We start from the raw sequence: 15,864 nt of genomic DNA, 5'->3' as shown, positions 1-15,864 counted from the left end.
CTGATCGGTATATAGTAAATGGTAATTATTTGACACATAGGACGACAGTGATTCTGCATTACAGGGATTGTCTGGTTTAGATAACCCCTGTTTACCCCCAGTTTTTGTTGGTAACTAGCTTATCATAGGGCAGATGGATATGGGGTCCCACTCATGAGCCCCCAGAAATCACCTCTTATCACCAAGTGAGGGCTGAGTGATCATTTCATGATTGAAATTATGTATTACATGGTGTCCATTTAAAAGGCCATTCATGTAACGCTTGGACACACAAGAGAATTCTTTGTGGTGGCTTTCTGTTTCAATGCAGCAGAAAGTTGAAATCTTAAATGCACGGTTCTTAGGGACGCTGTGTCAGGTACATGATCTGTTTTATTTTCAAAGTTAGGATGATGCGGACCTACTATTAATATTCTTCATTGTCGATGCCTTTTAGTCCTGCTCCACTAGGACACCGCTATGATCAGTGACTACAACTCGGGTGCATTGTTTATTGGAGCCTGAGGTAGTCTGAAATCTAGCTCCTGTCATATCAGAGGTTCAGGCTGTTGGTTTGTCTCTCCCCAGGCTTCACACTGCAGCTGCTTCTTTAGATTGACAGCTGTGTTAGGGTAAGGCCACATGGAGCAACCCTGACACGGTCGCGACGCAGCCAACAACTGCGCCAGCACCACGTTCTGTAGTGGTATTGCGAGAATGGCACCTTGGACATGTGGAAATATCCCAAAAGAATCAGCCTTCGGATCGGCGCTGTTACCTTTCGGCATAATGTAGTGCTGGTTTCTAATGACTCATGGCAAGGAGGCAGACACTATGTGGATCAAAGTTCTTTATAATATCAAAGATACGAACGACGCGTTTTGGAGCCAAACCTGCTTCTTCCTCAGGCAGTATCATAGGGAACCATGTTCGGCGCGGTTATCCAATACCCTGTTAATGGCCGCGTGTTATTGCAGGTAAAACGGCCCTTTACCTGCTAAATTGTGTGGCCATAAAGGGTGTATTAATTAATGGCCGCACGATTTTGCAGATAAAGGGACATTTTACCCGCATTAACGCGCAGCCAATAGAAAGAGTGTTTGACAGCCACGCCGAACATGGTGCTAACGTGGTTGTTGGTCGCGTCGCAGCCGTGTCAGGGCCACTCCATGTGGCCTTACCCTAAGAGCAAAAGCTTATCAGGTATATGCCGCATATGGATGGTAATGAAACTCAATAATGGAGGGTCATAAGGTTTGGTTTAAAGGGGGTTGCACAGGATTAGAAAAACATAGCTGCTTTCTTCCAAAAACAGGACCACACCTGTCCACAGTTTGTGTGTGGTATTGCAGCTTCAATAAAGCAGACACAGCCCATGTGCAGGTATGATGCTGTTTTTGGAAGAAAGCACATTTCCTTTAATCCTGTACTACCCATTATTTTTTTTTCAATTTCCCCCCCCCCAAAAAACACTGCAGCTGCCTGTTACTCTAAAGTCTATAGTAAAATATCAGAAAGACCATATACACAGCAATTTGGTTTGTAAAGTTTCTGTAGCATTTTTGGGGTCAGTTGCGGTTTTTTCAGGAAAGAATGCTCTGGGTTTGGCATTTTTTTCTATAGGCTTCTCTATAGAACTTCAAAAAGCCAGGAAAAATGCACGTACAAAATAACACTAGATAAAAACTCATGTAAAACATGCCAATAAAGAGTATTTTTTACATGCATTTTAAAACTCTAAAAAAAATTGTGTTTGAAGGAGGCCTAGAGCGAATGTAGCGGTGGTGGCATTCCATTATCTACTGAATGGGGGACCGGCAATATAAGATGGAGCTATCAAAACCAAACATGTCTCCAAACTTTTGGCTCTCCGGCTGTTGCACTAGTACAACTTCTGGCATGCTGGTAGTTGTAGTTTTGCAACAACCGTAGAGCCACAAGTTGGGAAAGTCTGCTTGAAGGATTCACATTATTGTTAGGAGCAGGACCCTTTTGGAAAGCTTCACCATGCAATGGTCTAACCAATGTACTGTAGTTGGACAGTGGAGCATCCAGGTTTTGCGTCTGTAATGCAGATGCTAATATTTTGCCGCGTTACGGACATCTGAGTGGCGCTCTCCATAAAACGGTAACATTTAAGTGTTCATATTAGGAACTCTTTAGTGATCTAAGTTTTATTCAGTAGAACTGTGTAGAGTCCCGAAGTTGCGGCCGTATTATTTCCTTGTGAAATCGGCCATAATCTGATTGCTCTAAAAATACAGTTAGGTTATAGCAGTTTTCATTACTTGTTATACTATGGCGGAAAGCGGGCGCTGAATAATAAGCATTTCCTGGGTCACACGTTTTACCACATGATTCCATCCAGCCAGTTAGCAGTTCTGTAAAGATTCATGTTCTATTTACATTGAAGTCATCATGTGAGTATTCCAGGTGTTGATTGGCTAAGACCAGTGAGGGGCAGTTACGTCCCAGTGACGGCATAACTTCACACATCGTTGAGTCAATGGATGACTTCTCTCTGACAGGTTACAAGTGTAAGCTTTATTAAAAGAATAAAACAGAACTTTTTACAAGTTATCACTTTTATATTAAATACGTATACATGATATAACAACTTTTATAATATACAGTTCTTCCAAAGATTGTCACACAAATTGCTTTTTTTGCAACATTTTAGATAATGTTCTTTATTAAATCTGTTTCGTCTAATGTCGAAGGTGAAATGTAGCATTACACAGCCCCTATTCCAAACCGGGATTGGCCGTTGTAGTCACATCCATTTCCTTGTTGTCATTGGCTTTCTTTCTCCTGTGGCAGAGATTCCGTTTGCTACCCTAGCCCTGTATCTTAATACACAGCTTGTTGCCCCCACCCCTGGCACCCAGCACCTAGGGCACATAGGTCCTCCTCAGCCCCCCCCCCCCCTGCTATGCCCCTCCTTAATCCAGAGAGTTAAGTATACTACAATGTTTATTATCTTTCAATGGTGGGGCAGCTATACATTTTCTGACTTTCTTATTGCTGCATTAACCATTATCACTTAAAATGTATCCTTGATGGAGAATGTCTTTAAAAGGGTTTTTCCACTTTGAAAAGTCCCTTTTTATTAGAAGGGTCCCACAATGAAAAGCTGATAACAGTATTTTCTGTTCTTAGAACCTCTTTAATCAGTAGTAAATAACAGGGAAATACCCTGTAGAAAGTGATTAATTCTCCTGCAGCGCCACCACAGGGCAAGGGAAGCATTACACAGTTCCCATTGAAAGCCTTGTTCTACCTGTGTAGTGCACGTACATGCTCAGCCCACCAGAGTAAGAGGCTGCAATGGCCAATAGATGAGGCCCCCACCCCCCGCACACACCTTTTAACTCAGAACTCCCTAATAGAGTATTTAAAAATAAGCTTTCTAGATGACACTCTCTAACGAAAGATACCTAGTAGCAAGAAATAACTTGAAATGTATTGACACCGATCTTGCTCCTCAGTTTCAATATGTATTCTATTGTCTGGGTCAGTCTGCAGTTATGTTGTCATAAAAAAAAAAAAATCTCAGCCTGTCCTGCTTGTTCAGCGTCTGCACATTTTTCTCTGGTGATTTGCGTTCTTGGAAGTGTAGTCTTCACACCTGGCACTACACAGTCACCTGCTTTAAAAAAAAAAAAAGTGTTGGGGGGGGGGGGGGGGTTAATGACAAACTTGCTGAATTTGCACTGAATTGGCACTGACCAGCAGTATTGTGAATGCAGCTCTGAAGTATAATAGTAACATATAGGCTGTAACTCGGAATCAGTACAAGATAAATAATGTAATATATTTACAAAGTGACATCACTTTTTACGTAGTCTATCTATACATATTGTAAAATAGTGTTCAAAGGTGAACAGGCGCTGTATATCTAGACTTTATCCAATAAAGGTAATGCACAAATGTGAGAAGGAAAAGAAGTACATGTCCCACGAGTTAGATCTTATCTAAATACTATTATTACTTTTGCACTTTTCCATGATAAGACAGTTATATGAACCCCACTATTAATAGTCTTCTTCATGGACTGCACTTCACATAGGTCTCTACTCAGAATTTTTTTGAATTTCCTTGACGTTCTCTTTTCGGTTCCTTTGAGGCCAGTGCTCGGGTTTGTGCTTGAAATAGAGAAACGGCAATAAAAAGCAGTTTCCCTGAAAGTATGAAGACAGAATCTCCAGTAAATACAGATCTGTTCTTGCCAAAAATTCTACCCAGCCATTTATGCTCTGAGAAAGCTGGGTGACAACCGCTGAAGGAGTTATAACAGCGGCTTTATTGGTTGTCACCTAGCATTCCTGGCAACAGTAACAAATACTTAGCTACAGATTTTCAATGGAAATGCTGTTTTAATTGTGAATTAAATGGGTTTTTGATTATCAGGAAATTAATGTTATTTTCTGTATAATTAAAATGTATACAATTTTTCAATATACTTTCTCTATTAATTCCTCAAGGTTTTTAAGATCTCTGCTTCTTGTCATGCAATCGGAACATTCATTGTTTACTTCCAGTGGATAGAATTCTGTCCATGGTCATGTGATGGACACACAGGTGCTGGGATCGTTAGAAGACACAGCTCCAATACACATACTGTAAACTGTAACATACCGTGCACCTGTGTGTCCAACACATGACCATGGACAGATTTGTATCCGCTGGAAGTAAACAATGAATGTTTCTACTGGGTAACATCAAGCAGAGATCTTGAAAGTCAAGAGGAATTAATACAGAAAGTATATTGGAAAATTGTATAACTTTTAATTGTATAATAAATTAACATGAATTTGCTGAAAGTGGACAATTCCTGTAAATAATTTCAGAAATGATTGGATCCTGAGATGATTTTTTTTATATATATTTTTATATATATATATATATATATATACATTGTATGTACACTGTCCTGTGTGTACGTATTACAGTATGACACATTGTTGCAGTATAAATGTCCTGTTGCCACAAGGTAATGTCCAGGGGTCACATGTATTCACAATTCACCATCTCTGAATTCCCTTTCTCCATTTCACATAATTTCTTCTCCTCCACTTCGAGCTGGTGGTGTAGGGCCACTAACAGCTTGTACAGGAAGGCACCAGTCAGGCCACCTACCATAGGGGCAACAATTGGCACCCAGCACCAGTAATTCCCAGCCCTGGAAGAAATGACGAGCATTATACAATAATACTATTTATCTGTTCAGCCTGTATAGGGTTAAATGTGTCAGTCAGCCATGTAAATGGGTATAATAAAATGTTCTGCAACTTTTTTAATATACCTTGTATTTCATGTCCTCACACTTTTCAAGATCTGCTTGCTGTCAGTGAATGTGAAGTTCTTGTGAACACTACCGTTCAAAAGTTTAGGGTCACTTAGAAATTTCCTTATTTTTTGCAAGAAAAGCACAGTTTTTTTCAATGAAGATAACATTAAATTAATCAGAAATACACTCTATACATTGGTAATGTGCTAAATGACTATTCTAGCTGCAAACGTCTGGTTTTTAATGCAATATCTACATAGGTGTATAGAGGCCCATTTCCAGCAACCATCGCTCCAGTGTTCTAATGGTACATTGTGTTTGCTAACTGTGTTAGAAGGCTAATGGATGATTAGAAAACACTTGAAAACCCTTGTGCAATTATGTTAGCACCGCTGTAAACAGTTTTGCTGTTTAGAGGAGCTATAAAACTGACCTTCCTTTGAGCTAGCTGAGAATCTGGAGCATTACATTTGTGGGTTCGATTAAACTCTCAAAATGACTAGAAAAAGAGAGCTTTCATGTGAAACTCGACAGTCTATTCTTGTTCTTAGAAATGAAGGCTATTCCATGCGAGAAATTGCCAAGAAACTGAAGATTTCCTACAACGGTGTGTACTACTCCCTTCCGAGGACAGCACAAACAGGCTCTAACCAGAGTAGAAAGAGAAGTGGGAGGCCCCGCTGCACAACTGAGCAACAAGACAAGTACATTAGAGTCTCTAGTTTGAGAAATAGACGCCTCACAGGTCCTCAACTGGCAGCTTCATTAACACCTTCCCGACCGCCCACTGTCTTTTGACGTCAGGCGGTGCGGGTGCTTAGTCTACAGAGACGTCTTTTGGCGTCGCTGTAGATTAGGCTGATGAGCGCTCGTGAGAGCACTCATCCTCTAAGCAGGAGCTGTTACTAACAGCTCCTGATCTTAGAGCAGCCTCCTGAACACAGCTGGGGTCGGCACACATTCGGACCCCAGCTGTTTAACCCTTTGATTACCGCGGTCCGTGACCGCGGGAAGATCAAAGGGAATTCCCCTCTTTGATCGCATCACCGGGATTCCAGTGATGCGATCAAACACCGGGGAATCCCTCTGCAGTCAGCCCTGGGGACCTACAAATGACCCCAGGGCTGTCTGTTCCATGTGCCTGCTGTTCGGGCACACTATGTGCTGCCCGATCAGCAGCCTGTGTCATAGTGACACAGTGTAATGTATTAGCGTACAGAAGTATGCTAATACATTACAAGTAAAAAATAAAGTTATCCCCTGATGGGATTTAAAAAAAATAAAAGTAACAAAACAAATAAATAAATAAAAAAAGTCACAAAAAGAGTCTTTATTTTGCATTAAATACATTTTATTGCCCCTACACTAAATAAAAACAAAAAACCTATGCATATTAGGTATCTACACGACCGTAATAACCTGAAGAATTAATCTAATGGGTTATTTAGCGTGAAACGTGAACGGGATAAAAAATAAACAAAAAAACGATTCCGAGAATCACTTTTTCCTACATTCACGCCGTAAAAATTTTTTTTTTTACCCCCAAACTGTGGGGAAAAAAAATACTATTTCTCTCGCATAAAACAAGGCCTCATACAGCCACGTCAATGAAAAAATAAAAACATTATGGCTGCTGAAACGCAGAGAGGCAAAAACAGAAAAATTTAGCTGGTCATTAAGGTCTTATCTGGCCCGGTCATTAAGGGGTTAAATAGTACCCGCAATACACGACAAAAAAAGGGCATTTAAAAAATACAAATCTGAGGGTACAGCTGTAGCCTTTGTAAAATATAAAGAGCTTAATAAAATCTGTAAAAATGTAATAAAATTAGCAAAAATACAAAATGAAAGGCAGGTGGCCAAGGATAGTAAAACAAATCCCAAAAAATTCTTCAAGTATATAAATGCTAAAAAGTCAAGGTCTGAACATGTAGGACCCCTAGATAGTGGTAATGGGGAGTTGATCACAGGGGATCAAGAGAAGGCAGAGTTACTAAATGGGTTCTTTAGCTCTGTATATACAACAGAAGAAAGAGCAGCTGATGTAGCCGGTGCCAGTGCTGTTAATATATCAGTTGATATACTGAATTGGATGAATGTAGATATCGTCCAAGCTAAATTAAATAAAATAAATGTGCACAAGGCCCCGGGACCAGATGGGTTACACCCTAGAATTCTTAAAGAGCTTAGTTCAGTTATTTCTGTCCCCCTTTTCATAATATTCAGAGAATCTCTAGTGACTGGTATAGTGCCAAGGGACTGGCGCAGCGCAAATGTGGTGCCTATTTTCAGAAAGGGCTCTATGTCTTGCCCGGGTAATTATAGACCAGTAAGCTTAACATCCATCGTGGGGAAAATGTTTGAGGGGCTATTGAGGGACTATATACAGGATTATGTAACAATAAATAGTATTATAAGTGACAGCCAGCACGGTTTTACTAAGGACAGAAGTTGTCAAACTAACCTAATCTGTTTTTATGAAGAGGTGAGCAGAAGCCTAGACAGAGGGGCCGCTGTGGATTTAGTGTTTTTGGACTTTGCAAAGGCATTTGACACTGTCCCTCATAGACGCCTAATGGGTAAATTAAGGACTATAGGTTTAGAAAATATAGTTTGTAATTGGATTGAGAATTGGCTCAAGGACCGTATCCAGAGAGTTGTGGTAAATTATTCCTACTCTGACTGGTCCCCGGTTATAAGTGGTGTACCCCAGGGTTCAGTGCTGGGACCACTATTATTCAACTTATTTATTAATGATATAGAAGATGGGATTAATAGCACTATTTCTATTTTTGCAGATGACACCAAGCTATGTAATATAGTTCAGTCTATGGAAGATGTTCATGAATTGCAGGCAGATTTAAACAAACTAAGTGTTTGGGCGTCCACTTGGCAGATGAAGTTTAATGTAGATAAATGTAAAGTTATGCATCTGGGTACCAACAACCTGCATGCATCATATGTCCTAGGGGGAGCTACACTGGCGGATTCACTTGTTGAGAAGGATCTGGGTGTACTTGTAAATCATAAACTCAATAACAGCATGCAGTGTCAATCAGCTGCTTCAAAGGCCAGCAGGATATTGTCGTGTATTAAAAGAGGCATGGACTCGCGGGACAGGGATGTAATAATGCCACTTTACAAAGCATTAGTGAGGCCTCATCTAGAATATGCAGTTCAGTTCTGGGCTCCAGTTCATAGAAAGGATGCCCTGGAGTTGGAAAAAATACAAAGAAGAGCAACGAAGCTAATTAGGGGCATGGAGAATTTAAGTTATGAGGAAAGATTGAAAGAATTAAACCTATTTAGCCTTGAAAAAAGACGACTAAGGGGGGACATGATTAACTTATATAAATATATTAATGGCACATACAAAAAATATGGTGAAATCCAGTTCCTTGTAAAACCCCCTCAAAAAACAAGGGGGCACTCCCTCCGTCTGGAGAAAAAAAGGTTCAAGCTGCAGAGGCGACAAACCTTCTTTACCGTGAGAACTGTGAATCTATGGAATAGCCTACCGCAGGAGCTGGTCACAGCAGGGACAGTAGATGGCTTTAAAAAAGGGTTAGATAATTTCCTAGAACAAAAAAATATTAGCACCTATGTCAATGTGTAGAAATTTTTCCTTCCCTTTTCCCGTCCCTTGGTTGAACTTGATGGACATGTGTCTTTTTTCAGCCGTACTAACTATGTAACTATGTAACGCCAGTGTCAACGTCTACAGTGAAGAGGCGACTTCGGGATGCTGGCCTTCAGGGCAGAGTGGCAAAGAAAAAGCCATATCTGAGACTGGCTAATAAAAGGAAAAGATTAATATGGGCAAAAGCACACAGACATTGGACAGAGGAAGATTGGAAAAAAGTGTTATGGACAGACGAATCGAAGTTTGAGGTGTTTGGATCACACAGAAGAACATTTGTGAGACGCAGAACAACTGAAAAGATGCTGGAAGAGTGCCTGACGCCATCTGTCAAGCATGGTGGAGGTAATGTGATGTTCTGGGGTTGCTCATTATTTCTAACCTTGTCAATGTCTTAACTATATTTTCTAGTCATTTTGCAACTCATTTGATAAATATAAGTGTGAGTGTAAAGGATCTGCCAGGCACAGCTTCTGTGTCAACGCCCATAGGTAATCAGTCTGCACCTGCTTCTATGTCTGTGAGACTGACTCCATCTTCCACCACTCAGCATGGCACCAAAGGGAGTGGGGGCTGTCTTGTCCCAGGGTACCAGGTCCCTCACCCATCTCCGTCCCTGTGCCTACTTGTCCAGGAAATTTTCGCCCACTGAGAGTAACTATGATATTGGCAACCGCGAACTCTTAGCCATTAAATGGGCATTTGAAGAGTGGCGCCACTTCCTGGAGGGGGCTAGGCACCAGGTAACGGTCCTTACCGACCACAAGAATCTGGTTTTCCTAGAATCTGCCCGGAGGCTAAACCCGAGACAAGCTCGATGGGCGTTATTTTTTACCAGATTCAACTTTTTGGTTACCTATAGGGCTGGGTCTAAAAATATTAAGGCTGATGCACTGTCACGTAGCTTAATGACCAGCCCTCCTTCGGAGGAAGATCCTGCTTGTATTTTGCCTCCAGGTATAATCATTTCCTCTATTGATTCTGATTTAGTCTCTGAAATTGCGGCTGATCAAGGTTCAGCTCCCGGGAACCTTCCTGAGAACAAACTGTTTGTTCCCCTGCAATTCCGGCTAAGGGTACTTAGGGAAAATCATGACTCCGCACTATCTGGTCATCCAGGCATCCTGGGTACCAAGCACCTCATTGCCAGAAACTATTGGTGGCCTGGGTTGCCTAAAGACGTTAAGGCCTACGTCGCCGCTTGTGAGGTTTGTGCTAGGTCCAAGACTCCCAGGTCCCGACCAGCGGGCTTACTACGTTCTTTGCCCATTCCCCAGAGACCTTGGACCCATATCTCCATGGATTTTATCACCGATTTGCCTCCATCTCAAGGCAAGTCGGTGGTGTGGGTTGTAGTAGACCGCTTCAGTAAGATGTGCCACTTTGTGCCCCTCAAGAAACTACCCAATGCTAAGACGTTAGCTACCTTGTTTGTCAAACACATCCTGCGTCTCCATGGGGTCTCTGTCAATATTGTTTCTGACAGAGGGGTACAATTTGTTTCATTGTTTTGGGGAGCCTTCTGTAAAAAGTTGGAGATTGATCTGTCCTTCTCCTCTGCCTTCCATCCTGAAACTAATGGCCAAACTGAGAGGACTAATCAGTCTCTAGAACAATATTTAAGGTGTTTTATCTCTGACTGTCAATATGATTGGGTCTCATTCATTCCCCTCGCCGAATTTTCCCTTAATAACCGGGTCAGTAACTCATCAGGGGTCTCGCCCTTTTTCTGTAATTTTGGGTTTAATCCACGGTTCTCCTCCGTTTCACCTGGTAGTTCCAACAATCCCGAGGTAGAGGTCGTTCATCGGGAACTGTGCACAGTCTGGGCCCAGGTTCATAAGAACCTAGAGGCGTCCCAGAGCATACAAAAAACTCAGGCAGATAGAAGACGTTCTGCTAATCCCTTGTTTATGGTCGGGGATCTGGTGTGGCTATCGTCTAAGAACTTGCGCCTTAAGGTCCCGTCCAAGAAGTTTGCTCCCCGGTTTATAGGGCCGTACAAGGTCATTGAAGTCCTCAATCCTGTCTCCTTCCGACTGGAGTTGCCCCCATCTTTTCGAGTACACGACGTGTTTCATGCCTCCCTCCTTAAACGCTGCTCCCCGTCCTTGGCTCCCTCGAGGAAACCTCCTGTCCCTGTTCTCACCCCTGAGGGGGTGGAATTCGAGGTTGCCAAGATTGTGGACAGCAAGATGGTCCAAGGCTCCCTCCAGTACCTGGTCCATTGGAGAGGATACGGGCCTGAGGAGAGGACTTGGGTACCCGCCCGGGATGTTCACGCTGGGGTATTGGTCAGGAGGTTTCACCTTCGTTTCCCCAATAAACCAGGTCCACCTAGAAAGGGTCTGGTGGCCCCTCATAAAAGGGGGGGTACTGTAAAGGATCTGCCAGGCACAGCTTCTGTGTCAACGCCCATAGGTAATCAGTCTGCACCTGCTTCTATGTCTGTGAGACTGACTCCATCTTCCACCACTCAGCATGGCAGGCTTAGGAGTGGGAGAGCCTATCACAGCCTGGCCAGACGGAGCTAGCTCCCGCCCTCTGTCTATTTATACCTGCCTTTCCTGTTCCTCCTTGCTTGTGATTCTTCTCGTTTGGTTTCCTGGCCCTGCTGCAGCTTCTGAACTATTTGACCCTGCTTCATATTGACCCTGGCTTACTGACTACTCTCCTGCTCTGCGTTTGGTACCTCGTACACTCCTGGTTTGACTCGGCTTGTTCACTACTCTCCTCCTCTGCGTTTGGTACCTCGTACACTCCTGGTTTGACTCGGCTCGTTCACCACTCTTGTTGCTCACGGTGTTGCCGTGGGCAACTGCCCCATTTCCCTTAGCTTCTTTGTACCCTTGTCTGTTTGTCTGTCGTGCACTTACTGAGCGTAGGGACCGTCGCCCAGTTGTACCCCGTCGCCTAGGGCGGGTCGTTGCAAGTAGGCAGGGACTGAGTGGCGGGTAGATTAGGGCTCACTTGTCTGTTTCCCTACCCCCATCATTACAGTGAGTTTTCATGGAAAACACAAAATTGTCTGGGTGACCCCAAACTTTTGAACGGTAGTGTATATCCAGAGGTTTAAGGGGGTTTTACAATGGGCGATTATCGGGCAGACAAGCGCTCATATAACGCTCGTTCCCAATAATTGTCTTGTGTAAACAGGGCCTGAATTTACAGTCCCCTCAGGCATTCAAATTGACACTACAGGTTTCAGCCTCATTGATTATTTGAAAGTTTTTTTTTGGACGCCCTTTTAGATTTAATGGTCCAGCAGACCAACATCTATGCGGAACAATTTATCTCCCAGAACCCTGACTCTTATTATGGGAGAGGCCAAAATTGGACCCCCACAAACGCAGTGGAATTGCGGAAGTTTTTGGGCTTATTTCTAAGTTTTGGTCTCAGCATTAGAAGTCAAGCATTAGAAACTATGGTCCCCTGATATTTTATACAACACCCGCCTTTACCGCACAGTAATGACAAGGATGCAATTCAAAGCCATCCTAAAGTATTTGCATTACGACAATAGTCACTGCCCACCCCCACTATAAAATAAGACCATTAATTGCCCACTACTCCAAAAGTGTTTCCTAAGTTTAAACCCCCCCCAACAAAATATTTCGGTGGATGAGTCATTGGTAAGCTTCAAGGGTAGACTGCACTTCAGGCAGTATCTACCCAATAAAAATGTACAAATTATGTGAAATTGCGACCGGTTACACCTACTCTTTTAGGGTTTATGAGGGGAAAGACTCCCATATAGATCCCCAGAATGCCCTCCCCCTTCCTAGGAATTAGTGGAAAGATCGTATGGGATCTTGTTCATCCTTTGCTCGGCAAAGGATATCATTTATATGTGGACAACTTTTACAATAGTGTCCCATTGCTAAAAGTTCTCTCGTCTAGATCCACCTTGGTGTGTGGAACAATCCGCAAAAATCAGAAGGTCCTCCCCAAAACTTTGCTGGGTCAGATACTAAAATTAGGAGAGAGCAGAGCTGTCTGCAGCGACGATCTGCTCCTTCTGAAGTATAAAGGGACGTCTTTATACTGACCAGCATACACGACAGCAGAGGCAGCCTTGTCCCTGTACGTGGATCCAGCACCCAAGTTCCCAAAGAGGAGTACAACAAATATATGGGTGGCGTTGACCTGTCTGACCAGGTCATAAAACCATACAGCGCCATGCGCAAGACCAAGGTATGGTATAAAAAGCTGCTTGTGCATCTTACAAAGATGGCTTTATACAACGCCTTTGTCCTCTGCAGATATGCCGGCAGTAGGGATACGTTCCTGCAATTTTAGGAAAAGGTCATCAAGTCCCTGATATTTGGTGACCAGGAAGGGGAGGGCAGTTCATCCGGTTCTTCTGTCAGCAGGATAATTCCCGGCCAGCATTTCCCCACAGAAATCCCCTCCACTGAAAAAAAACAGAAACCCCCAAAAAAATGCCATGTGTGTGCCAAGCGAGGCACTCGTAAGGACACCACATACCATTGTGAGACGTGTCCCACAAATCCCGGCCTGTGCATGAAAAAATGTTTCAATATATATCACACCTCCTTGGATTTTTTATTTATTCTTCATTCACCTTTTCTGTCTCCCATATTGACCATGACCAATTATTTATTTTTTTACTGACCAGCCCCATTCAAAATTTGCTCATTTAAAATTTGTAAATAACCACCTAAAACAAAACGAAAAATTCTCACTATACCAAGGACCCGAGGGAGTGTCTTTCTCACCTAGGTTGCAAATCTGGGTGAGAGGAATAAATCCAGATGAGATTGGTTGTCTCAGCAAATCTTTTTTTGCTGAGGCCTTTGATTTATTTTTTGGGCTGGATTTTATGGAATGGTGGGTAGGTTGGTAGTGGGACCTGCCATTCCCTCTCCCTCAAGTGCGGGTTTTCCAGGATGTCCTCCTTCGTTACCAAAATAACAGTAATTCTTATTATACCCCTAGATGAATACCTAGAGGGTTGTCACTTCACAAATTAAAAATTCTCACTATACCCCTAGATGAATACCTTGAAAAGTGTTACTTTACAATCTAACATTTCTCACTACATCGCTAGATTAATTGTTTGACGGGTTTAGTTTCCTAAAATGGGGTCACTTTTCTGGGGTTTCTAATATTTTGACACCCCAGAGCCTCTGTTTTCATCACACAGGGCAGTAAATGCCACCATAGTAGGCCTCAGATGTTGCATGTGTAATGTCCCAGAAATGGTACTTTTGTTCCACTACGTTGTGCAGCAAGAGAATTTGAATGTTTTACCATGTTATAGCCTTATATAATTGTCCTATGCAATGTATTAATTATGTACTATCACTTTAAACCACAGTAGAAGCTGTGGAGGTCTTATAATTAGGTATCCACTAGAGGGCGCATTGACATGGATGTTGTTGGAAGGTGAGTTTAGCCTGGTTTAGAGACCGTAGAGCTAAGACTTAGTCTGGATGTGGTACGCATCAGACGCTACCTCCAGCAGTGCTTTAGGCCCCAGTGTTACTGTCTGGGCCTACATCAGCCACCGATACCTGAGAGAAAGGAAGGTGGAGTAGAGACTTAGTCCTACTAGAAGCATACCTGAAAGCCAACTTTGTAGCAGCATCCAAGAAAACTTGCTGTCTAAAGATACAGTCATCTCTGAAGGAGAGGTATTTGTGGGCCTCAGAGGCTTTGTTGGGAAACACCGGGACACGTCCTACCCAGCATTAGAAGGAAGTAGCTTACCTGCTATTGCCACTCTTAGCGAAGATTTAGAATCTAGATTATAAACCTACTTTAAAGACCTATCACCAGCTGGTCTACCTAAGTACTGATTAACTACTACTGCCTCCATCATTGGGCAAGGACTGTCTATCGTTATCTGCAAGTTACAAGTAAACCGTGAGTTATTTGCACAAAGAACTGTTGTCTCTAGTTCATCTGCACACTACATCAATGGCACCCCAACCGCCATCAGCCAGAGATACACTACACAGGGTGTGCCCCGGGGGAACAACTACCACCATCATCCACAATACTGCAACCCCCCCCCCCCCCCTTTCATTGTACCAGCACAGGAGGAGTGGGGGAAGAAAGGTCGAGTTACATTTATCCACCGGCTACACCGTTGACACTAAGGAGGCCAGATACTACAACTCCCATCCTCTCCAGCACAGCACACATTACTCATAAGGGTTGGCGTCGCGAACTACATTTTAAATCTACCATGTGCTGGTGCTGCGCTCGGTCCTGGGGTGCTATACATGGTGCTCCTTCCCTTCTGAGCCCTGCCATGTACTTAAACAGCAGTTTATGTCCACAAATGGGGTATTGCCATTTTCAGGATAAATTGCGTAAAAAGCTGTGGGTGTTTTTTCTCCTTTAACCCCTTGTGAAAAGGATGAATTTAGGGCCAAAGCAACATTTTCTTTGAAAAAAATTAAAATTTTCTTTTTTTACTGCCCAGTGTATGAAACCCCTGTGGTGTCAAAAAGCTGACTATACCACTTGAAAATTTCCTTGAGGGGTGTAGTCTTCCAAATGGAGCCACATTTGGGTAGTTTCCACTGTACTGATACCTTAGGAGCTTTACAAATGCGACATGGTGCAGAAAAACCAATCCAGAAAAATCTGCGCTCCAAAAGCTAAATGGCGCGCCTTCCCTTCGGAGTCCTTCCGCTTGCCCAAACAGCAGTTTATGACCACATGTTGGGTATTTCCGTACTTTGGAGAAGTTGCTTTACAAATGTTGGGGTTCTTTCCCTCATTTGTTGAAAAAAAATTAAAATTTGGAGGTAAAGCTACATCTTATTGGAAAATAATGTAATTTTTCATTTTCACTGCCTAATTCTAATGAAATCTATGAAACACCTGTGAGGTCTAAATGCTCACTACACCCCTAGATGAATTCCTCAAGGGGTGTAGTTTCCCAAATGGGGTATTATAACCTAACACGGTGCCTGAAATA

General features: G+C 42.8%; 1 protein-coding gene across 1 annotated transcript in view; it reads right to left on the bottom strand.

Moving 5' to 3' along the window:
• Positions 1 to 4,949: 4,949 nt before the first annotated feature.
• The window catches only part of LOC142746868 (aquaporin-7-like), a 95,378-nt gene continuing 84,463 nt past the window's right edge, over positions 4,950 to 15,864 (bottom strand). The window contains exon 6 of the mRNA XM_075854947.1: positions 4,950 to 5,161. Coding sequence (XP_075711062.1) covers positions 4,987 to 5,161 — 175 coding nt within the window. The 3' untranslated portion in view covers positions 4,950 to 4,986. The remainder of the gene's footprint in view (positions 5,162 to 15,864) is intronic.

Source organism: Rhinoderma darwinii, chromosome 1 (assembly GCF_050947455.1).
Source record: "Rhinoderma darwinii isolate aRhiDar2 chromosome 1, aRhiDar2.hap1, whole genome shotgun sequence".
NCBI lineage: Eukaryota > Metazoa > Chordata > Amphibia > Anura > Rhinodermatidae > Rhinoderma > Rhinoderma darwinii.
The sequence above is the reverse complement of the archived record's forward strand: the minus strand, read 5'-3'. Positions and strand labels throughout refer to the sequence as shown.